This window comes from Cervus elaphus, chromosome 12, assembly GCF_910594005.1.
Source record: "Cervus elaphus chromosome 12, mCerEla1.1, whole genome shotgun sequence".
NCBI lineage: Eukaryota > Metazoa > Chordata > Mammalia > Artiodactyla > Cervidae > Cervus > Cervus elaphus.
Window position 1 is genome coordinate 17312497 of NC_057826.1, and position 23273 is coordinate 17335769.

The 23273-nt window shown below is 42.6% G+C and overlaps 2 protein-coding genes across 7 annotated transcripts in view; one reads left to right on the plus strand and one right to left on the minus strand.

Annotated features, from left to right (window-relative positions):
- The window catches only part of ENTPD5 (ectonucleoside triphosphate diphosphohydrolase 5 (inactive)), a 32968-nt gene extending 22750 nt beyond the window's left edge, over window positions 1–10218 (plus strand). For all 6 annotated transcript variants that reach the window (XM_043920346.1, XM_043920345.1, XM_043920344.1 and 3 more), the window contains 6 exons: window positions 397–458; window positions 1425–1526; window positions 2229–2369; window positions 3101–3157; window positions 3879–3994; window positions 6641–10218. In XM_043920346.1, coding sequence (XP_043776281.1) covers window positions 397–458; window positions 1425–1526; window positions 2229–2369; window positions 3101–3157; window positions 3879–3994; window positions 6641–6727 — 565 coding nt within the window. In that variant the 3' untranslated portion in view covers window positions 6728–10218. The remainder of the gene's footprint in view (window positions 1–396; window positions 459–1424; window positions 1527–2228; window positions 2370–3100; window positions 3158–3878; window positions 3995–6640) is intronic.
- A 123-nt stretch (window positions 10219–10341) lies between these two features.
- COQ6 (coenzyme Q6, monooxygenase) lies at window positions 10342–23116 on the minus strand. The gene is made up of 12 exons (XM_043920342.1): window positions 22864–23116; window positions 17588–17722; window positions 16172–16230; window positions 15743–15866; window positions 13862–13992; window positions 13085–13192; window positions 12932–12994; window positions 12624–12731; window positions 11435–11637; window positions 11244–11359; window positions 10912–11078; window positions 10342–10475 (listed from the first exon to the last, which is right to left on the minus strand). Exons 1-12 carry the CDS (start codon window positions 23078–23080, stop codon window positions 10446–10448), a joined length of 1461 nt encoding a protein of 486 aa, XP_043776277.1. The 5' UTR covers window positions 23081–23116; the 3' UTR covers window positions 10342–10445.
- Between the last annotated feature and the right edge of the window lie 157 nt (window positions 23117–23273).

The following is a 23273-nucleotide window of genomic DNA, read 5'->3' on the forward strand; positions in this document are numbered from 1 at the left end:
TCTAGAGACAAAACACTGAAGAGAAGGTTCAGCCAAAGCTCTATGTCAGCTTCTTTTAAACTGACCTCAGATGCTCAAAATCCAGCCTAGAATTTGATCACAGTTGAACTAGAAGCTAAGATAATGAGAGCTTTTCTGAGGATGGATCCCCGCGTGGGACCCTAGGAAGTGTCACCATCTCTGGCCTTTAAATCATGGAAAGTTCTTACTGCACAGCCTTGAACTGAACTGTGCAGGAATTACTGCTTGTTGTCCACATGAGATGAGTGGGTCACAGAGAACAAGGTTTTCCTTTCTCCAAAGGGAGGCGGAGAAACCATATTACTTTTGGAAGAAGGAGCTTTAAGCTGGAGAATTCAGGACCAGCATGAAATTAGTCAATCCTGTATTTTACAGTTACTTGGGATTTGGATTGAAAGCTGCAAGACTAGCAACCCTGGGAGCCCTGGAGACGGAAGGTTGGTCTGGGTGCCTGTGCTGGTCGGGGTGTGGTGAGAGCGACACCAGTGCTCAGCTTGCCTTTTCCCTACCGTGGCAGTGATTCTGTGGCAGAAGGGGTTATGCTGAAGTAGGAGGCATATGTTGTATAATGGACATAATAATGGCAAATTCCTTTTCTACTTTATGAGTTCAGATATTTTTATAGATATATTATTAGCCATTTCTAGCATGAAGTCTGTTGGTATAGCGTGAAGCATCTGCAGAAGCTGAAGCATCTGCAGAAATTAAGACTCAAGGAGTAAATTTGGCAGGAACTCGCTCAGGCCCTCAAGTTTTATGTGGGAGGTGCAGGCAACAGTCCACTAACCAGATAGAATAACCAAACAGCTCCACTTCTCTCTTCATAGGCAGAAAAGGGGTCAAAAGTTCAGTTTTTGGGGTCAGGCAGAACCAGGTTCAGTACCAGTCTTGTGATTTGGGGCCAGTTAGCTAAACTTCTTGTGTCCCTTTTCTTCACCTTAAAAGAGATTTTGCATTTAATTCAATTTGTATGGCATGTGGTTCACAGTAAGCTATTATTGTGATAATGATATGACATTTCAGAGTTTACATTTTCAGTTGTATTAAGTCTTACAACAACCAATGAGAAGAGTAGACCAGTATTTTTTCCCTGTTTTTAGAAATGAGGGAACTTTACTCCATTATCGGTTTTAGATTTAATATATGATAAAAGCCAATGACCCCTCTGCCAAATAGACATAAGCATGAAAATTTGCCTGGAGTTTCAGGGGGTTCACCAAGCCCATCTGTGAACCCCGAGTAAGAATTCATATCATAGGATGCACTCCCAGAACTAATTCTATATGATTTTAAGGCCCAGCCACCTTGATAATACCTTTTAACCTTACTGGCTTCTTGTTTGCCTTTCTTTCTCTCTCTCTCTCACACCCTTGCCTCTTACTTTGTGGTCTGGTTTCTTCCAGGAATTGATGGACACACTTTCCGAAGTGCCTGTCTGCCGAGATGGTTGGAAGCAGAGTGGATCTTTGGGGGCGTGAAATACCAGTATGGTGGCAATCAAGAAGGCAAGTAGTATTTTTTCCACTGGTTGAAATTATGTTTATAGTAGAAGTCTGGAAAAGTCCCATGGGAAACTTCTTCCGGAGCGCAAGAGAAGAGAAGCTTGTCTTTGGCAGGAACTAATTCCAAGGAGATGTTGGTATGCCTCCAGGAGTGTATCATGACCGTGAACACGGCAGCTGTCTCTCTATGCAGCTCTTTCCCTGCCCAAGTGTTGTGGGTCCATTAGAAACCTCTTCTTAGCTGGCATCTAACGTATTAAGGGTCTCGGCCCTCAGCAGGGTAAAACTGTCTCAGATTCAATTAATGTTTAGCTATTTCAGTTAGAGAATTGAGACGATAAAACAGTAATTGATCTTAGGTATTATAAAAGGCATAGATGTTCAACTCAAGGGAGCAACTTAATTTTTCCAGTGAAGGAAGCAGGTAAGCCTCTGCATGCTTATCGTAACCACCATGAAACGCAGTGCTGGGTGGCAGCTCGAGGTGGGCCGTGGCTTCTTTGGTGAACACAGGTTAGGGAGGGAGCCTCCGTGGAGAAGCAGGTACCAGTTCTCCAGAGGGATGAAGCTGCAGGAGTTTGCTCATCTTTGCCTGTAAGCGCTTTGTGCCGAGCCTCAGCTCGCCTCGGTCCTCCTACTGTTCCTCCTTCCGCAGCTTGCCTCTCACTTTTCTCACCTTGCCCGTGTGCACCTTTGCCCCAACAGGAGAGGTGGGCTTTGAGCCCTGCTATGCCGAAGTGCTGAGGGTGGTGCAAGGAAAGCTTCATCAACCAGATGAGGTCCAGAGAGGCTCCTTCTATGCTTTCTCTTACTACTATGACCGAGCCGTGGACACAGACATGATTGGTAAGTTCACACCAGGTGTCAGTGCAGGGGGAGCTGGGCAAGGCTGTGGTGGGGAAGGAAAGCGACAAAGGAGTATTTGCAGTGCTTTGTTGAGCTGGGCACCCTGCTTTTCTCCCAAGTCACTCAAGTGGGAGAGTATGGTTTAGAATCTTTTGGAGCTAGAAGGTGGCCTAAACAAGTATACATGAAGTATATACTAAACAAGTATACATGAAGTCTTTTTTTTCTTTTTTTTACATCTTTATGGAGGTATAATTGACATAAAATGCACATATTTCAAGTATATGATTTGGTAAGTTTTGACATGTGTAAACACCCTTGAAACCATCACCAAATTCAAGATAATGAACATACTCATCACCCCAAAATGTTTCCTCTTTCCGCTTTATAACTGTTTTTCTTATCATAATAGTAACACATTTTGTTTAGCTGTGAGAATGTATATATGTGATCAGTCATGGCCGGAGATATGAATTAATTTTTTATTTTCTACTGTATTTAATGGCCCCTTTTTAATGGGCCAGTTTTTTAGCTGTAGTTAAGCATACATAACAGATTATAAATAAAATAAATGGCATAGATTATATTGTAGGGATATGTCATGTTTGTTTATCTCATTTTTAATACTGGAAATTTTTTACTTTTTCATTATTATAAATATCACTAGGATGAATTTTCTTATGTTTCCTGGAAGGTCTTTTGACTTCAACTGCTGTTCTGTTTCATTTCAGATTATGAAAAGGGGGGTGTTTTAAAAGTTGAAGATTTTGAGAGAAAAGCAAGGGAAGGTGAGTGTCAGTGGAAACCACTGAAGGCAAGCCCGTGAGGCTGTGCCTGCCGACCCCAGTGACCCTAAGGTCACTTGATGCCCCTCAGCCAGCAGAAAGCCGCTCAGCAGGCTGGCTTCCTATCTTTGCCAGGAATTAAAAGCATTAAGTGGCAAAGAAAAAATGAGAATACAAGAGTTTGGACAAATGGTGAAAACCTTTTCTTCTTACTACTTTTCTTTCTTCCCTTTTTAAAAGTTGAAATAGTGTTATCAGTAGTAATGAAACTCTAACCACCAGAATATACGAGAAATAGTTGCAGAGGCTTCCTTGAAGGAGTCCATCATAAATGCAAATAACTGATCTCATCCAGAGGCCGTGAAATAGGACTAACTGGTATTTCCCTGTCTTCTGGGCTTTAGCATTAACACTGTATAAGGGACTTAGTTGAATTAAGCCCCAACATTAGGTCATAGAAATACATGTCATAAAGCAAATGAGCTAGTTAAGACCCATGCACCTTTGAGTATATGAGATGTCACGTCAAAAATGTGCAGGTTCTTGATGAGCTGGGGTCCTGCAGAGGCTGTCAGTGCATAGTTCTGGCCCTTGAGATTCCCAAGCATCTGGGAGAGGAAGAATGAGGACTCTGCTGTGCTCATTCTCAGTCTGTATTTAGAGAAAATCACAGCTCTCAGATGGCTGCAGACTTGCATCACACTCTCCTTTCTCTCACCGCCAGTGTGTGATAACCTGGAGAACTTCACCTCAGGCAGTCCTTTCCTGTGCATGGATCTCACTTACATCACAGCCTTGTTGAAGGATGGCTTTGGCTTTGCAAGCAGCACTGTCCTACAGGTAAGAGAGAGGACACCAGTGTCACATAACAGTCCTCTCACTTCGCAGTTGGGGAGAAAGAGTTAAAAACTTGTTTAGTAATCAGAGTGGCTGCAGGTGGAATTTTGAGATAATTTTATTCAGGCTATGGACAAGGCAGTGTGCAAGGCACCATGAATATAGGAAATTAGCTTGATGCAGTAGCAGCTTCTAAGTGCAGTTGACCCTTGAATAATACAGGCTGAATAACATGGATTATTTTCAATAGTAAGTACTATAGTACTATACAATCTGTGGTTTGTTGAATCCATAGATACGGAGGGCCGACTGTACAGTTATATGCAGGTTTTCAACTACACAGGGGTTGGCACCCATAACCCCCTGTTGTTCAAGGGTCGACTCTATTACCAGGCAAGCTATCCCAGAGGTCATAGAGCAGAGTGGCTTGCAGCCCAAGTTAAGATGCCCAAGTCACATGGTTTATTAAATCAATTTCAAAAGTCAGTGAGAAGCAAGGGGAACACACAGGATGGGGTGCAAGCAGTGCTGTACTTCCTGATTCTGGGTCCCCATGTCCTGCCTGTCTTTGCCGCTGACAGTGTGGCTTCAAGTACTGTAGGTAAAGTTTGGCCAAGGGAGCACGAGGACAGGGTGCCTGGGGCAAGCTGCTCTTTCTGAAGGGGCACGAGGCAAGTGCTCTGGTCAGTAGCGTCAGCTCGCTCGTTAGCCTGTTTGATGATTTTGTTTGGCAGAGGACATGAGGCACCTCTGCCAAAGGGTATCACCAGTGAGTGGCTTACTAAGACCGCATGAGTATTGAATGCCTTGCGTAGTATGTCATATGTATTTTGTATGTGCCTCATATATTTAGTGCCTCTTGAGTTTTGGGTCCCTCTTTGTCTTCCTTACTTCATCTGTAGTAGCTTGTTTATCTATTCCAAACACATCTCATCCATCCCGTATTTTTTATATTCTATAGTATGATTGAGTAATTGCATATTTTAGTTACAGAGATGATAAAGATGTAATCTTTGTCCTCAAATATTAATAGTATACAGACCATTAGAGGAGATGTAACAAACATACAACTATGGCACAAGGCAACTTTGAATTTTAAGGTCAAGGACATAGATTGTACTTTGTGAAGTTCCCTTCTCTTATGTCACTTCCCCTTCCTGTTTCTTCATTTCCAGATCAGTTTATAGTGCCTCATTTCTTGTGTTATACAGACTTCACAAATTCATTTGTACAGAGGTATTTGGATTTAATGTGTTGTTATACCGGCCGAGAATACTGGCATTTAAGGAGTTACTTGACCATAGTCAGTAAAGCGTAGTGCTAAAAGCATGGGCTCTGTTCTCCATCAAATCTGGGTTCAAGCTCTGATTCTGCAAGCTTACTAGCTCTGTAACCTTAGATGACTTACTTCCCCTCTCTTTTAAGTTCCTCATTCAAAACACAGGGGTCCTTAGAGTACCCATTTCTTAGGGCTCTTATGAAAATTGAGATAAAGTACAGTGCCTGGCACATAGTAAGTTATTAATATAGTGTAGGCATTTCATACCAGTGGGAGGCTTGGGGTCATCCTAAGCCCTCAATACTAAGTTAACTACTACCTGTACTTAAGTATCAACAGTAACCAAATCATTTAAGGACAATTTTCTGCCATTTCCATTTCTGGCATCATTTTAGTCTTCATTTCAGTGGCAGGAGAATTTGTATCAGGGGTGGGCAGTCCCCTATTCCAGAGACCACTTCACTTTGGTATCGAGGTCCTGAGGACAGAGGAAGGACATTTCAGGGTGGTGGGGCTACGGGGCACTCCCAGTGTGACTTGGTTATCACAGACTAAATCTCAAGATAATGATTCACATGCCATTCTTCTCAGCTTTTGGGACATTGCCTGTTGACTTAATTTTATTAAGTTAACAGAAGTATTGTGTCATAAGAAGTTAGAAGATTAAAACCAGTCCACTGATTTGCAACCCTGGGCATAGCATCTTTATAATAGCTTATGCAGAATTCCAGTAAAACTGATAAAATGGAGTTATCTTGTTGAAGCAGAGGTAGGGGGCCTGGAAAACCACCATTTGCCTCCTTTCTCCTTTGAAGCATTTCTAAGGAACCCCTAGGATTCTGAAGAAACAATTTGATAAATGCTAATCTAATCCTGTTATGTAGTTGAGAAAATTAATTTTTGCCCAAAGTCATTGAACCAACTGAAACACAATCTGGCCTAGAATGCCTCAAATCCCTTGGTTGGTTATTAACGAGTGCTTAAGAAGAGGAGGTTAATTACAAAGTATGAATTGAGAAGCCTAGTATGTTCTTTCCTACCCCTAAATCTACTAACTCCTGTTATATATTTAGTTTCAGGACTAGGGAGAGTTCAGAAGCCTATCTAAAAGGTCCTTTTCAGAAGTCCTGAGTTGAGACCACTTCCTGGGCCAGAAGATTCAGGGATCAGATGGGCAGGTGTAGGGGCGCTGGGCAGTGGTGGAAGGGGAACTTGCAGGGAGGGTTGGGAGAAGCCTCCAAAGACTGGCTACTCCCATGCTGCCTTGGTTTGGCCATGTAGATGATCTGGGAAGATATTCTCTGCTTGTTGTGCTTGCTAGAGTTGAGAATGGAATAAAAATGTGAAGACTTTTTTCTCCTTCCCAACAGCTCACGAAGAAAGTGAACAACATCGAGACCGGCTGGGCCTTGGGGGCCACCTTTCACCTGCTGCAGTCTCTGGGCATCTCCCACTGAGGCCACACCATTCCTCTGAGGCCTGCATTTGCCAACATTTTTAAAGGGAGAACGAGAGAGGAGAGGATTCTGTTGTGTTCTGAGCTAGTCTGGGGGCCACCTGGACTGAAGCCCAGCAGCTGGTTTCACCAAGAGGAAGGGGCTTTTGCAGACAGGTCTTGCCCTTGGGTCTAGAGATTTGGGTTTAACTAATTTTACACATCAAATGTGAACTGTTTCCTAACCACTCTTCATGCACAGCTGGTACCAGAATCTAAATCTTTGAGGTTCCTTGTGTATCAGAGAGCCAAAAGTCACAGCTTTGGAACTTAACGTTGGGGAACCCAGGGATGGAACCATGGCAACCAAAGAAAAATCTCATTTCAGCCCTTTTAGTGCCTCATCTCTTTGAACATTTTCATTATCCTCTTAGATGTTAAACTGATGACAGGCCCATGACCTATTGACACCGGTATTTTTCCTACACTTTGCCCTGCCCCACCTTTACTTCCACTCCCCTGCCCTTAAAGAAAAAGGTTTTGCTTTCCATGTGTAATTCAAAGAGAAAAACGCCATATCTGAAATTACACGATCCCACTTTGTGTTAGCGCCAACCCAGCCAGCTGAGAGCAGCCATTCTAAATCTCTGGAGAGCAACTCCTCATTGGCCAGAAGGGGGACATCCAGTTAAGGGGACAGGTTTTGGGAGGGTGTGGCTGCCTTGTACAGACCACCTTCTTTTAATCAAATTTTTATCAGTCAACCCTTGGATTAATGGACATATCCAGTCTTATATAAGGAGTATGTGTTTTCAGTGCAAATACCTCCTCCTAGGCTCGTGTTTATATTGTCATCCTAAACTTGTTTTCTTTGTATTTTCTAATACATCTATACCCTGACTTCTGGTAAGAGGCCTGTGGGTGTGCTTTCCAAGGATCTAGATTTTGGTAATAGCCCCTTTCAGCTTGCCCTTTTATTCTCTTTATAGCAGTGTCTCTTTCTGCCCTGCCCCCTGATCATTTTAGCTAGCATCCTCTACATAGTTGTCTAGTCCCAGGGTTTCTGATACCCTTCTTGGTGATACCTAACATTTGACTTAGTTGGCCATCTTGGCCCACACCATATAGTGGATGCTCACTTTGAATATTCAGCATTCAATTTTGTGAATTATTTCCCCTAAAGTCCATTATCTTGTTCTCCCCCACATGACCATCATTTGCTTGTCTACCCACTTGATTGTTCTTGGACTTGGAAGATCTTCCTGTAGTCTGGCTCTTTACCTCCAGCTTCCTTCCAGCAGAATTTTACCTCCACACACTTGTAGCTTCCACAGTAGACTCAGCTTTTTCACATATACTCAGCCCTCACATCAGTTCCCATTGAACCTTATTTTTAATAGTATTCCACTGAGTCAAGAAATATTTAACATCTGATTTGTGTAAATAACTAGGCAAATTTCTATTTACTTATTCCCCCCCCCCAAATTTTTCAATTCTATGTGGCATTTTTTTCATTCTTCACACTAATGTTTAATTATACTGAGGTCAACTTTATACCTATTCTCTTCCTCCAAAAATGCTAAAACAGAATGAAATAATAGAATCTTTAGAGTTGGAAATAGCTGAAAAATGTAATCCAGCCTTTACCCATTGCAGTCCCTTAATGCTTCTAACTTGTTGTCACCCAGTTTCTGTTTAGGCATGTTTCCAGACAACTCATTCCACTTTGGGACTGCACTGATGTTAAAAAAAAAATCTCTCCTCCAGTCTTACTTCTGCTCTAATCTCTCCTTCCACAGTCTTTTGGTGTTTTGAAGAAAACATCTCCTAAATCCCTTACATTCTCTTTAACATACCACTTGACCTCTGGACCTTCCCATCTTTGTCCAAAGAGAAGGCCGTTAGAACCAGTCTTCATACACTAAACGTTCTTCAAGATTAGGGACAGGGAATCCCCTGGTGGTCCAGTGGTTAGGACTCCATGCTCTCACTGCCGAGGGCCCAGGTTCAGTTCCTGGTTCCAGAACTGAAATCCCATAAACTTCACTGGGGGAGACCATTTCCCATTAGAAACCAAGTTTTCCCAAGAGATAAGCTGTGTTCACTAAAGACTCCTCCAGCTTGATGGGTAAGATTTCCTGGTCTTTTATCACCACAGTTTATCTCTGAAACTTTTTTTATAAAGGCCACATGTTGTTCAGCTGACTCCTTTAGTCATCCCAAATACTTTCAGAACTCTTGGGTAGATGCATTATAACTCCAGAAATGTAGCTACATATTTTCTGATAATCTTGATTAGAACATCTGGAAAATTAGCCAGTTTATCCATTATAGGAGCAATTTGGAATGAGAATTTTTATTTCTTACAAAAAAGTTTGTCTATAATATTCTTTCTGCCGCTAGTACACTTTTTGGGCCTCTTACTAAGAGGTCCTACAGGGTCTAATATTGGTGATTAGGTTTCCTTTCTGTAAATATGTTATATATTTCAAATACTTAGGACAAGGCCTGGCACATAGTGGATGTTGTGTGTGTTTTCATCAAAACATCCTCTGTGGGTTATGGAGGTCCTTTCAAGGTGTGCCTTAAATTTCATGTCTTGCCTGATTTTGTTTGTGTACTTTTGTAGAGTCCATGTTCTTTTTACCTTTCCATTTTCTTATGAAAGATGACCTTTTTTCCCTACAGTGACCTTTCTGGACTTTGCCAGTAGTCACCCAGCTTTTCCCAGAGCTGCCATCTTTCATTCTGGGCACATTTTTCCTGAGATTCCAGGAAGACCTGCAACATTCATGTTTTAACTCTAGATCTTACAAATTTTCTGCATTTACCTGAAAAGCTTCTCTGTGGTAACACATTTCCCACTCCTTCAAAAAGCAGACTGTTATCTTCTCCTTTCATATTCAACTCAGACTTCTGGGCAAGATATTCTTTATGGCATACAAATCCAATGGATCCAAAAATCTCTTTGATAGGCATCTTGGGTACTGTGGGCTAAGCACTTCAAAACCTTTAAAGTAAAGCATCCCGCCCCCCGCCCAGCAGTCTGCAGTCAAACATGAACAAATTCTGCTGCTAATCAGATTCTTTTCTTTTGACCTGGTTCCTGAGGTCTTTTAAACTGTGCAATGAAATTATTTATTGTTTTATGACAGAATACAGTGGTGTCCCACAGAGGAGCCATCGATGAAAAATGGTGCTGTGATAAGGAAGTAATAACTAGCATTTTAAAATTTGGTTTCCTTTTAAGAAAGTCTAATATATCTATAACAAAGGTTAAAGCAATTTGTCTTATTTTACATTCTAGCATTATTAATTTTAAAATAGCAGTTCTAACAAAAATGCATCAATTGACTTTCTAAGTCTTGTCTTTTATCAAAAAAACAACTGTATAAATTTACAACCAGCATTTTTAAAAAGTTGTATAAATCTTTTTCAAAAAAATTGTTAACAAGTGAAAATGAATGAGATGGCACCTTAGCAATTTTTGTTTTATGTAATAAAAATTTCTTTTCAACCAAGTCATAGTCTTCCTTTGGTTTTTCCCCTTGGCTTGGTTGATATGCCCTCCTCACCATAAATTATCACTCATCCTTTGGGCTCCAAAAGTTCATTAAGCAGAGGAGAAACAGAGACTGCAGAATTCTAATGTAAATTTATTAAATTTTGAAATGATGTGGTCTTGGAAAAAGATGTTCGATATTCATTTTTCATCAACATCATCTCCAGAAGAAGAGTGTTCATTTGCTTGCAAAGGCCATAATCTGCTCCTAGAGATAAAATGAAATCAAGTGAGTGATACTCTTGACAAAATTTTTAAGGTATGAAGGCAGGTGAAGATAGTACTTTAAAATATTTAAAGTGATTGAAGCAAAAATTGGCAAAAGTTCCAGACAGATTCTCCTTCCAAGTCCCTTCAAAGTAACTTTTAATGGAAGTTTCTCAGGAAAGAAGCTGGACAGCAGCAAAAGGAGTTTAAGCATCTTTAACAGTCCTACTCACTATTTTATATAGAGTTACTGCTTCCATGTGGGCTAGCCCCAAAAAGCCCAGCAGGGACATTTCTGCTCATAAGCACTGGGGAAGGTATTCAGACAAAGATGATAATTTAACAGCCACGAAAATTAATTCAAAGAAATTAAAGAGTCATTGGCAAGTCATTCCTCAGTGAGCAAGACTCTCGGAGATCTGGGAGCGCTCTCTTACTTTGAGTGGAGACACTGCATTCGTGGCCTGCAGGCCCCAGGTCCTGAGCAGCACGAGGGGGGTGGCCCTGGTGGAATAGAGCCTTTTCAGCAGGTCCGTAGCGGCCAGAAGAGCGGTGTTGTGGCGCTGTCGGTCTGTTTCATAACTTGTGAGGTGGCTCATGGAGCCTGGAGGGAAAAGGCAAGGTTACCTCCCTAATTCTGTACTGCTGTTTTCTTTCCTAGCAAACCAGATGCATTTATGCCCACTACATCTGGCTCCCGAGGAGCCATTTTCCTGATCTTCCCGTATTAAATGAGCTCGAGATACTCCAAGGTACACTGAATCCTTACCTAAGTCTCTGCCATTGAAGGCTGCAGTACTGAGGTGATGGAGCAAGCTGGAGATATCCCCAAAGCCCATGTTGACACCTTGCCCTGCAAGTGGATGGACCCTGTGGGCTGCATCCCTAAGAATAAAGCAGAGTTCAGGTGTGGCCTCGAGCCAGAGGGAAAAGGGAGCAGCTCTGCTGTTACCGTCTTACCCAATGAGGGCCAGCCGAGGCCGGACGTACTCGGCAGCATGTCCCAACCCAAGAGGAAACAGGACTCGGCTTCTGGCGTCCACCCTGGCTACACTCGGGGGCAGCTGGCGAGCTGAGACTCTAGTGGGCTTCAGAAAGGCAACTGCGGACTGCAGCATGGAGCCAGCTGAGTCGATGAAGTCTGTGTGGTTCACATCACTCCACTGAGTAGTAGTATCGACCACAAAACAAAGTGAAAGTTCATCAGCGATTCCAGCAGGGAATTAGAACATTCAACAAGGCAACCATTTTATAACCACAGTCATGGGTAGTGGTACCACAAGTGACAAGCCCCTCAAATGAATGCAAAATGCAATTCCCCATCACTCCCCACAAGCTGTAGGACCAAATCAAACTGCTCATGAGCTGCCCCTACCTACCTCTGAGTTTCATCTTTCACCATTCCTAACCCTCAAAATGCACGTGCCAGCCAAAGTAGCGCTCTCTACAGCATGGTCTTGATTCCACACACCGCTCTGCTTAGAATGTCACCTCAATTCTAATTCACCACAGTAACACCTAGGAGTATCCAGAAGCTATCATTGCTTTGTAAACCTCCCTCCAAACCATCCTGTGTCTATCGTTCTCCTCCAAGCGCCATAGTATAGTATCCTAGGCAAACTCTACCACTGGACCCTAACTCATTTCTGTGTCCTTCCTCACTTGACTTTGAGCTTCCTGAAAGCAGGGACTATATCTCACTTGTCTAACGCCAGCACCATCTACATAGCAGCACTCATAACCTGCTGAATGAATATACTGCAAAGGCCTTATGCCAGGAACACACACTAAGTGACCCAGAAAGGGTCATCATTTATCTTGGAAGCCCCTTTAGTACGTTTAGTTCCTTTTGTTCTTGCTGGCTTCTGTTAAAAATTATCAAAGTGTTATCGCTTCAAAAAAAGTTACTTATTCAAGTAACTTCCACCCAGGCAGCTGTTTCAGTCATCAGAGCAGCAGCCCACAACCCTCAGAAGGGCACACAAGCCAATTTCTGTAGTTTTACATTTTCCTGAAGCCTCTCCCCCATGTAATCCAGATCAAGTGGTATAGGTCCAAAGGGGCAGTGTGTTGATTGTTCCTTTCTTTTTGCTCAGAACCACCTTTCTCTATCTATCCCTACAACACACCATCGGCAGGTGATACTCACAAAGGCGGAGTTAATGGCATCCACAAACTCCTCCTCCTCCATGCTGACCAGCTCTGCTGCATGTTCATGGGATGTAGACCAAACCAAGGAACTCAGAGTGTCTGAGAGCTGTTTTGGAAGAACATCAATGCCAAGGGCTGACACTTCGGTTCCTAAGAGCTCACAGGCATGAGGGACAGACAATAAGAAGGGGTAACAAACCTAGTCTGGGCATAGTCCCTCAAAACCAGCAAAAGGCTGAGTGGAGTGAGGTTCTAAAAGGAGAAGGGTTGACATGTTTAAGAAGACAAGGCAGAAGGACTTCTTACCGGAAGCAGAGCAATGGGCCCAGAGGGGAGAAATCTCTGCCAAGCTACATTGTTTTCAGTGGCCTACAACACACAGGGGAAGAGTCCTTGTCAGAAGTGCCCGGTACCAGTTAGGCATGAGCAGGGCCCCCGATGGTGGGCTCAGGATCTTACCTCCGATAAATGCAGAGTAGCCACGACAGCGGATTGGTCATAGTTCCAGCTAACATTCTGGATTCCCGCAGCCTGCCGCACTCCTGAGTTGTGACCGTCTGCACCAATCTGCGTGCAGACAAGAGCCTGCTGAGTCTGCCAATCTCTTAATTAACAAAACTATTTCAGAAGGTTGTCCCTGCCTCCTAAAAGTTTTCTCCAGTTCCAACTGCTAGCAAGCCCATCTGGGGAAGGCAACTCTTTATCATGCCTTCCTCATTCCCAGCTCCTAGAGGAGAAGCCCTACATAAGCGATCCTAGACACCACAGCTGGACATCTGACCCAAGCAGGGCCAGCCATAGGTTAAACTCAGCCAAAGTCTCTTCACCCTGAACTAGACAGCAGTAAGGCAGACATGCAAGGCTGAGAATGGCTGCCATGGAAAGGGGGAAGCTGACGAGCAGAAAGAGAAAAAAAATGGGAGAAGCAAGATGAGTGGCTGCAGGATTCCTGAGAGGGAGGGAAAGGGCTCCTTTTCTGACCCTGGGATTCCTGTCCCTGTAAGGCCAGCTATCCTTTACGTCAAGACATACGATGGTCCGAGAAACTGCCTCCTATAGAGCATTTACAATAGGGCCATCCTCACTGGAGCTGGTCTGAGTGGCTCCAGGTCTTTATAGCCAAAAGCTTTGCCTCAAATCAACTTCAACTATAGCTAAGATCTAAAACGAGAGACCACAGACTCTAATAAGATGTGGATATGCAAGACCCCTGGCAAAATAAGAATCTTCAACTACCAACAATTTGGTCTGGAGGGTTCTGCCATCACCTAGGGTAATATGAACCCAAGGGCTGGAGTCTGCCATGGAAAATGGATAAGGCCAGGTATAGCTGACTGCTCTGCTCTTGTAGAGAACGGTCACTCGGTCTAGGGAGGTCAAAGAGAGAAAACAAAACATTAGACAGTTGGCCCACAGGCTGAGGAAAAAACTCAGTAACTAAATAAAGCAAGATCTCAAGACAGCTTATCTTTATCTTATCATTGATTTTAGGTCTTTAAACCTAAAAAAAATAACCCATGTGATCAATGTTATGGTCTAAGAGCTAATGAAAGACAGAGGCCACAGGGATCAATCAGTGCGTGACCTGACCAGGCGCTCCTTTTTTCCCCACACTCCTGCTCCTCTAGCTTCACTCTATGCCCAAATGAACCCACATGTGCTTTCACAACAAACAGGGTGGGGAACACCACAGGCTTAAACAAGTTCTAGATTTCATAAGGTTTTCCTTCCCCCTGGAAGACATTTTACTTTTCTGATCATAAAAATTATATGTTTATTACTTTTTTACTTAGTGTAAAAGTCTGAACTACAAATAAAGGTTTAAAAGAGGGGCAGGGAATCACCTTTAATCATACCACTCAGACATAGCTACAGTTAAAGCTTTGTTCTGTTGCTTTCCAGGTAATTTCCTATGTTTGTACATGCACACACACCATTCCCCCTCACACACACACAAGTGGGATCATACAACACAGACTTTTCTTCACCAGTATACTGTGGGACATGTTTCTAAGTGACTGTTAGATCTAAGTTATCTTTAAAAGCTACATGGAAGTTCATTCCATGGATGAACCATTATCTCATATCAAAAAGCATTTAAGTTGCTTCCAATTTTTCTCCCTCCAGAACCCTGAAATATCTATAAAACATATATATATACATATGAAGGGAATTTATACCCAGACTACACAAAGAACCCTTATAACTAAAAAATTAAGACAATCTAGTTCTAAATGGGCAAAAGATTCTTAATAGACACTTCTCCAAAAAAAATACACAAATAGCCAACAAGCATCTGAAAAGACACTCAACATTATTAGTCATCAGGTAAATAAAATCAAAACTATGAGACACTACCTCACAGTTACTAGGATGACTATAAAATGGAAAATAAACCGTTTCTAAAAAAAAAAAATAAAATAAAATAAAAAAAAGAAAGAAAGAAAGGCTAAGGGGAATAAGGGTTGGCAAGGGGTGGAGAAATTGGAATTCTTAAAATTGTTGGTGGTAAAGTGACATGGTGCAGCCTCTTTCAAGTTTGGCAATTTATGACAATGTTAAACATAGAATTATTACATGACCCAGCAATTCTAGTCCTAAGTGTCCACCCAGAAAAAATAAAACATATATCCACACAAAAACCTGTACACAAATGTTCCTAGCTGTATTTACAACCACTAAAAAGTAGAAACAACCCAATGTCCATCAGCTGATGGATGGATAAATAGTGTGATATGTCCACGAGACTGGAGTACTGACACATGCTACAACATAAATAAACCTCAAAAGTGTATTAAGGGACAGAAGTCAGACACACAAAAACACACATTGTATAATTCTACTTAAATGAAATGTCCAGAAGAGGCAAATTCTGAAAAACAGAAAGTTACTGAATTGTACGCTTAAAATGGGTGTACACTTACTGGTATGTAAGTTATACCTGAGTAAAGCTGTTTTAAAAAAGAGAAAGAACAACCCTGAAATAACCCTCAGAGGGCTTCTTTATGGTGAACATCAGTATCCGTAGGAGGGGTCCTTCTAGTAAGTCCCAGGATAATTCTAAGACAGTTCTCCTTCCAAAGAGTGCCTGGAAGACGGGAGAGTCAGGGGCCTCACCTGACACAGCCTCCAGCTGCTTACTGAGAGCATGCATGATGACATCGTTCTCCACTATATAGCCCATGTCATCTAAATTATCCTTATCGAACATTATCAGGGCCTCTGAGCAGGCATCCCACACCTGGAAACACAAGGGGAAAGCATGTATTACAACCCAAGGAAAAGGAGGTATTACTCTAATCAGAAACTGAGCACTGCTGTCCCAAGGGACTGAGGCAGAAAAACCCCCAGGTGTCAGTCCCTCTGGCAGGAGATGTATGGTAAGAAGAAAATTCTCTTGTGAATGCTTCCCTTCTACTTCCTGAGATGGAGTGTAAACTCTGCCTGAATTCTTCCCACATTTACAGAAAACCTGGAGAATGTGTACTCCGTTATTTTAACTCAAGGCAGACTGAGATATCTTGCCAAAAGTGATAAAGGAGGCACCTGCATTCGCCGAAAGGCTCTATATCTCATGTTGCAGATGTGGTCCCAGGCACCAAAACCTATGAGAAAAAAGAGCAGCAACATATAGACCAGAGCAATCTCGTGGGACCTACATCCCTCCTGGGTCTCCCTTTGTCCCTTCTTCTTGTTGAGTGAGAGATTGTTCTCAGTGTTAAACAATAGAGAAATACTCACCACTTCTACCCTGTTTGGTGCTAGGAGCTAAGCAACTCTGTTCCCCAGTTCTGATTACACAGCATGAAAAAAGACCCAGCTTTCATGATCAAAGGTCAAATCACATTAAGAGGGGGAAATAATAAAGGAAATTAAATCCATATTGTACTTTCTCTTCACCATCCTACTAAGGTTACAAAGTGTTATAAGGTCATCATACTGAGTTACAAAATCCTACTGAGTTACAATAAAAGTGTTACAAAAATCATCCTACTGAGGTTACAAAGTGTTAGTCACTCAGTCCTGTGGGACTCTTTGTGACCACACGGACTTTAGCCCATCAGGCTCCTCTGTCCATGGAATTCCCCAGGCAAGAATACTGAAGTGGACTGCCATCCCCTCCTTCAGGGGAATCTTCCCAAGGACTGAATCCAGGTCTCCCTCACTGCAGGCAGATTCTTTACTGTCCGAGGCACCAGGGAAGTCCACTGAGGTTACAAACTCCCTGGATAAAGACGATTTTTTGTTTAAATCTAGAGAACCAAAGCAATTCATTCATTGAGATGTTTACTGAGCACTTATTATGTGCCAGATACACTTCTAGGTACTAAGTACAAAGTGGGAAACCAGACAAATCTCAGTCCTTCAGCAGCTGACATTATAGCTGGAGAGACAGACAAAAAAAAAAAAAATCATAATATCAGGTACTAAGTGTCATAAAGAAAAATAAAGCGGTATAAGGGGCTAGAGAATGATGCAAGAGTCTCATTTTAGATGGGATGGTTCCACATAGGCTGGCTCGAGGGAGTAACATCTGGCAGAGACCTGAAGACAACGTGCTAACTGTGCACACATCCATCTACACCCTAAAAGCATTTAGCGTTCAGGCTCCCCAGCCCCACAGAAGGCTGACTCTGGGAATAAAGAGGATGCTGTTACTAAGTGAAGAGTCACAATTAGTTCATATAGTTTCAATTCCACCACTTCATAATGACCCAACATCACAAATGATGTCTATATGGACCCACATGTCTGCAGGAAGTCTTCCTCAGACCGGAAGTTGACACATGAACAGTTCTTGGAATCTTCAGCTACGTACTAGACTTACCAACCCCACCCTCCTCTCCCAGGCACCTCGGTGAGCTCTCTCCTTGCCAGATGCCCCGCTGACTCTGCCCTATGGGACATCCTGGAGAGTCAAAGACAGGAGACTGGCTCTATGACAGAGGGTCTTCTACTCACTACTGAGAAGGGTTGCCGAGCCAGGGGAGATGGAGCTGACCCTGTTGCTGTAAGTTTCTGGCAATTTCTCCAGTACTTTCTTTGGACCTGCTTCTAACAACAGGATTTTCTTGTCACAAAAGTGAATATCATGTCCTAAAAAAAAAAAAAGAAGAAACAAAATGTTATATCATTTTAGAAAAATCAATTTATTCTCTCATTTCCAAGAGAAGTATCATATTAACTAATTCCTTAGTGCTTAGGATACAAATATCTTACAGGACACATAAAAAGGGAACACCATACGGAGTCCTAAGCAGTAACATACAACACCTTTTCAGTCATGTAAACCACCCTGCTCGTGGCAATAAGAACTCTCCAGACCAATCCCTGCCACGCACAAAGAAGCAAATAATGGCATAACCCGTAACAAGGGAATAGAATGCCCTAAAAAGAAAGGAAGGCGGCAGTATTTAGATACAGTTAGTTACAACCTTAAAAGTATTAAGTCACTAAAAATTACAAATACTGTTCAACAGAAAAATAAAGCTAACAAAATTCACTGTGGCCTCAAGATTAAGTCAAAGATAAAAAGCTTATAAAAGAAAAGAGGGCCAAAAAAATAACCAGTGGTGCCGAAAACTCTGGTCCTAAAACATCTGTACAGTGAAGTAAAAAGAAGACTTGGAGACTTTGGTACTCGGTGACTAGCACAGACACAAGATCCTCCACAGTGCCTCAGAAAAAGATGCAGGGGAAAAGGTAAGCAGTGAGCTGCTACTACCAAGATAGGAGAAAACACCTGTGATGGAATTACCGGAGAGAAGAAACACTGCAGGTTTTACTTAGTAATGGTCAGGGAAACCCCTCAAACCTTGACCCCTCTTTTTATTTTGGAATGTAAATGAGAAAAAAAGGCGCTACTGTAATATACAACAAAGAAAGGGTGAAAATCAAGGGCAGCTCCGGTGGGAAAGGAAGAGAGGAGCGCTGAACCGACCAGCTCGGCATGGCGCCCCCTGCCGTGCGGCAGCGGTTCTGCTCTGAAGGATGGGAGCCCCGGCCATGGCCGCGCTCAGCAGAGCGGGTGGTTTCTGGTCCCTCACCTCTCCCGGCCTTGATCTAACAGCAGCCGCTGCCCCACCGAAAGCCCCCGCCACCTGCTCCCTGTGGAGCCTGCTCGCTGAAGCCTTGCCTCCACAACAGTGTTCATACCGTGCTCGCATACCTCCGCCCCCAGGAGAGGTCAGTTCTTTGTTCCTCTAGGGTAGCTTTCATTTCAATCTTCCTTCTGTTCGTAATCCCCTTTGCTGGATTCTAAACTCCTTGGGGGCTAGGAATTCTTTTCTTATTGCAATAATGTCCCCAGCAATATATGCTGTTATCTCCTCAACCCACAAAGAGATACTCAATGTCTTAACAGACATTTTTCTTCAATGACAGATCAGGAAACATTTAGGAAAAGAGTCAGATTTCCATCCCATACTTGTCCAGGGGAGCAGAAGTAGAAAAAAATAACAAAAATACATATTTTAGGCTATAATATCACTATAGCCTCTATAATGTTTATGTTAAAGCATAAACATGTATGACTTAGCTGTTGATTGAATTAAATGAAATTATGAATTATCAGTGAATATCTAAATTTTAACCTTGAAATCATTTCACTCTATAAAGAATCCAAGATAGTTTTATCAAATGACAACCTAGTGCCATAATAATTTGTCACGTTTATGAATAACAAGATTATTATATTAATAGTTTACTTTTTCCAGCATATCTAAAAGCAAAGTTCCATAGAATCACTATTACCATTATCATCACTGCTAATGTTTATTAACTCCTATATGCCTCACGCAGAGAGTTGACTCATTGGAAAAGACCCTGATGCTGGGAGGGATTGCGGGCAGGAAGAGAAGGGGATGACAGAGGATGAGATGGCTGGATGGCATCACCAACTCAATGGGCATGAGTTTGAGTAAACTCCGGGAGTTGGTGATGGACACGGAGGCCTGGCGTGCTGTGATTCATGGGGTCGCAAAGAGTCAGACATGACTGAGCAGCTGAACTGATATGCCTGGTGCAATTATATACAGTTTACTATAGTATCTTCTGATATAATCCATACCACAATTTTATGAAGAATAAAAAGCTATTCTGTCCTCATTTTAGAGATGAGAAAAATCAATGTACAGAAACTGTGAGTAATTTATACAATTTTACCCAGACAGAATTAGAGACAAGACTGAGGATTTAAATACATGCAATCTCATATGAAGACCTGTCACTTCATCATTTAACTTCCTTTAAAGGAAGTTTCCTTCTTATTTAAAACAATCATTGGACTGGAAATTAAAATCAGAAGCTCTGGATTGCCAGACCTGCCGGCAAAACGAACAGGTAGAGGACGCAATCACCAGAGCACCTGAGAAATAAAAGACTCGGAAAGATGGGGTTGAGAGGGACGGAGTCAGCTTGTGACTGATTCCGACGACTTTATTGAGGGGTAACATACATATATATGCTAACAGGATTCACCAAATTTTAGATCAAAGACATGCATACGTGCAGAACTGCAGACACTAGTTTTAGCTCAGGAGTTTTATCTTAACTCTAGCAGAGCATGGCACCAGCGTCTTACAATCAGTTAAAGACTACCTAGACATAAACCATTCACAGGAGCCCGATAATCTTATCAGAGTCAGGAAAATGGGCAAATGGTGGCTGCAGCGATTTCCTTGAGGGAGGTGAGAAAGGCCAATTTGCACTTTAATAAATCAGGGGTGGCGGGACAGAGAGGGACCTCTTAGATCTCTCTCAGGACCGAGAAGGGGCCTGAGCAGTCAGGCCGGCTCCCCACACTGGATTTTAATCCCAGCTCTCACAGTTTCTAGCTTTCATCACCCACAAATGCATACATAACATTATGTACTTTATAAATTTCCTTTGGTCAAAAAAAATTAGATCTCCAAGCACATAAAATAGTCAGGGTCATTACTTTATTTTTCAGTATTTTATTTTTAGCTATTTAATATCATGTTTTAGGAAACTCTCTTGGAAAAAAAATTACTGGAGAATATCATTTACAAGTAACAATGCTGAGAGGGAAATAGACATTTCAAGCCTAAAACATAAACTAATGTGAGTTTAAAGAAGAAAAGAATCAAGGAAGACATAAACTGGTCTATAGTGAAATGTGAAGAGGCCATGGAAAATTTTCACTTTTAAAGCAGCTATCCAAGATTAAGTGGATGTCAAAATGTAAAAGTTGATCACCATACAACCTATTAACAAAGAATATTTTTGGGGATACAGGCCATGATGATCAAGGGGAGACACTAGCAAGCAAAGAATCTCAAGCAGGTTGATTACTTGACTCAGCAGGACCTGTCCAAGGACAGAGTCTCCTTACCCTGTTCATATTTTATATGAAAAAAGTAGAGGCTTGCTCACTGAATAAATTGTACCAAAGACTTACAAATCTCCCACTGAGCTTCAGTTTTCATGTTTTAGCAGTCAGTATTTTCTCTGAGCTTTTAAAACAGGAAATTAGCTGATATGTGAATTTTTTAGGGAAAACCTACGCTTGGGAGGTTTGACTGACTTAGAGGCAGTGACTCATAACCTGGGGTACTCAGCCTATGACCTCTCTTTTGTAAACTTACACAGAGAATTGTCTTGCAAGTATCTGCTTAAAGTCAGCCTTGAATTAAGGAATTTATACTTCTATGGAAAAAAAAAAACAGAAAAATGAACAATTACAATACAGAATTCTCTACGCTTATAAAAACTTTCCGTCCTTGGGATGTGGGCAAACGGGGTGAGAAAAAGAACAAAACAGGAAGGGGAAAAAGCTAAACAAAGCAAAGAGCACAACACCAAATATTAATGAAATTAGCTAAAAACTCAGTAAGACTAAAAAACTTCTCAAGTACTGAACAGACATTTCTCCAAAGAAGATACACAAATAACCAATAAACACCATGAAAGAATATTCATCATTAGTCATTAGGGAAATACAAATCAAAACCAGGAGATGTTACCTCCCACTCACTATTATAACTAGTAACAAAAAGACAATACAGTGCTGTCCAGGATCTGGAGAAATGAGACCTCTCATTTATTGCTGGTGGGAATGTAAAATGGTGCAGCCGCTCTAGAACACTGGTAGTTCTTCAAAACGTTAAGCAGAGTTTATCAAATGACCCAGAAAATCCACTTCTAAGATTATATCCAAGATAACCAAAATGCATGTTTAGACAAACAAAAGCATGTAGGAGAAATGATTAGTAGCATTATTTGTTATAGCTCCAAAGTGAAAACGACTCAAATGTCTATCACTTGGTGAATGAATAAACAAAATAGGCTATATATATCCACCCAAAATATTATTTATTATTTGGCAATAAAAACAAACAAAGTACTGGCACATGCTGGGCTTCCCCCGTGGCTCAGCGGCAAAGAATCCACCTGCAATGCAGGAGGCTCGGGTTCGATCGATCCCTGGGTTGGGAAGATCCGCTGGAGGAGGGCATGGCGACCCACTCCAGTATTCTTGTCAGGAAAATCCCATGGACAAAGGAGCCCAGCACGCGACAGTTCATGGGGTCGCAAGACTAGGAGGCGACTGAGCACGCACACACTGACATATGCTGCAATCTGGATGATTCCTGAAAACATTAAGCAGATTCCACATGTACGAAAAAGTCCTGAAAAAGCCAATCTATAGAGACGAAAAAGTACATGAGTGGTTGCCTAGGGTACTAGGGTGAGGAAGATGGGGGAGAAGGTGGGCTGCATGGGCAGTGACTACTAACGGGTTCGTGTTTCTTTGGGGGGAGGTGATAAAAATGTTCTAAGATTCACTGTGGCAATGGCTGCACAGCTGTACGAATAAACTAAAAATCATTACATTATATGCTTTTAAGTGGGTGAAGTTTATGGTATGCAAACTATATCTCAATGAAGCGGTCTAAAAAACAACAAGAAGAAAACCGCCTAACCTAGCTCAGTAGACAACTGCCGGATGACTTCGGTGTCCAGACCGAAATAACCCTGGGCGGGTCTGTGTACCCACGTGCTGGAAGGACACGTACGGTCCCTCCCACTTTTGACCCTTCGGAAATCTGAAGGAACAAACGTTTGCCCCCGGGGTCCTGCGGTTCCTCTGGGCAGGAAGTGGACCACAAGATGTGCAACACTCAGGCTTTGGGCAAACAGTGACAGGGCTCCCACACTCCTCATCGTTCCTTCAACGGCCTCGCTCCCCGCAAATACTGGCCTGCAGATGCGCTTACCTAAGGCACAAGCCATAGCGGAGCCTACCAGGCCTCCCCCTGACACCACCACATCGTACACGTTGTCCGCCGAGGCGCCAGCCCACCTCCGGCAGGAGACCCGCGGGCCCTTCTGGGCAGCGGCAAAGACAGCGCCCCACTGGACCCTGGCCAGGTGGGCCACCATGGCGCTGACCTGCGCCGTATCTGAGCGACTGAACTGAACGGAACGGAACATGCCCGCCTTAGGCAGCACTTCCGGAAACTAGCCGTCCAATCACCGGCCGCTAGAGCTACGATCTTAAAACCGGAAGTATAAAGTGCGAAGAGAATAGGCCAATCAGAAAGCGAGTCCTTCCTGCCTGGGCGGGATAGATGCGAGGCTGCCTGGGGAGGGGAATGGTTCGAGTATCCGCCTGGGAGCCAATCAG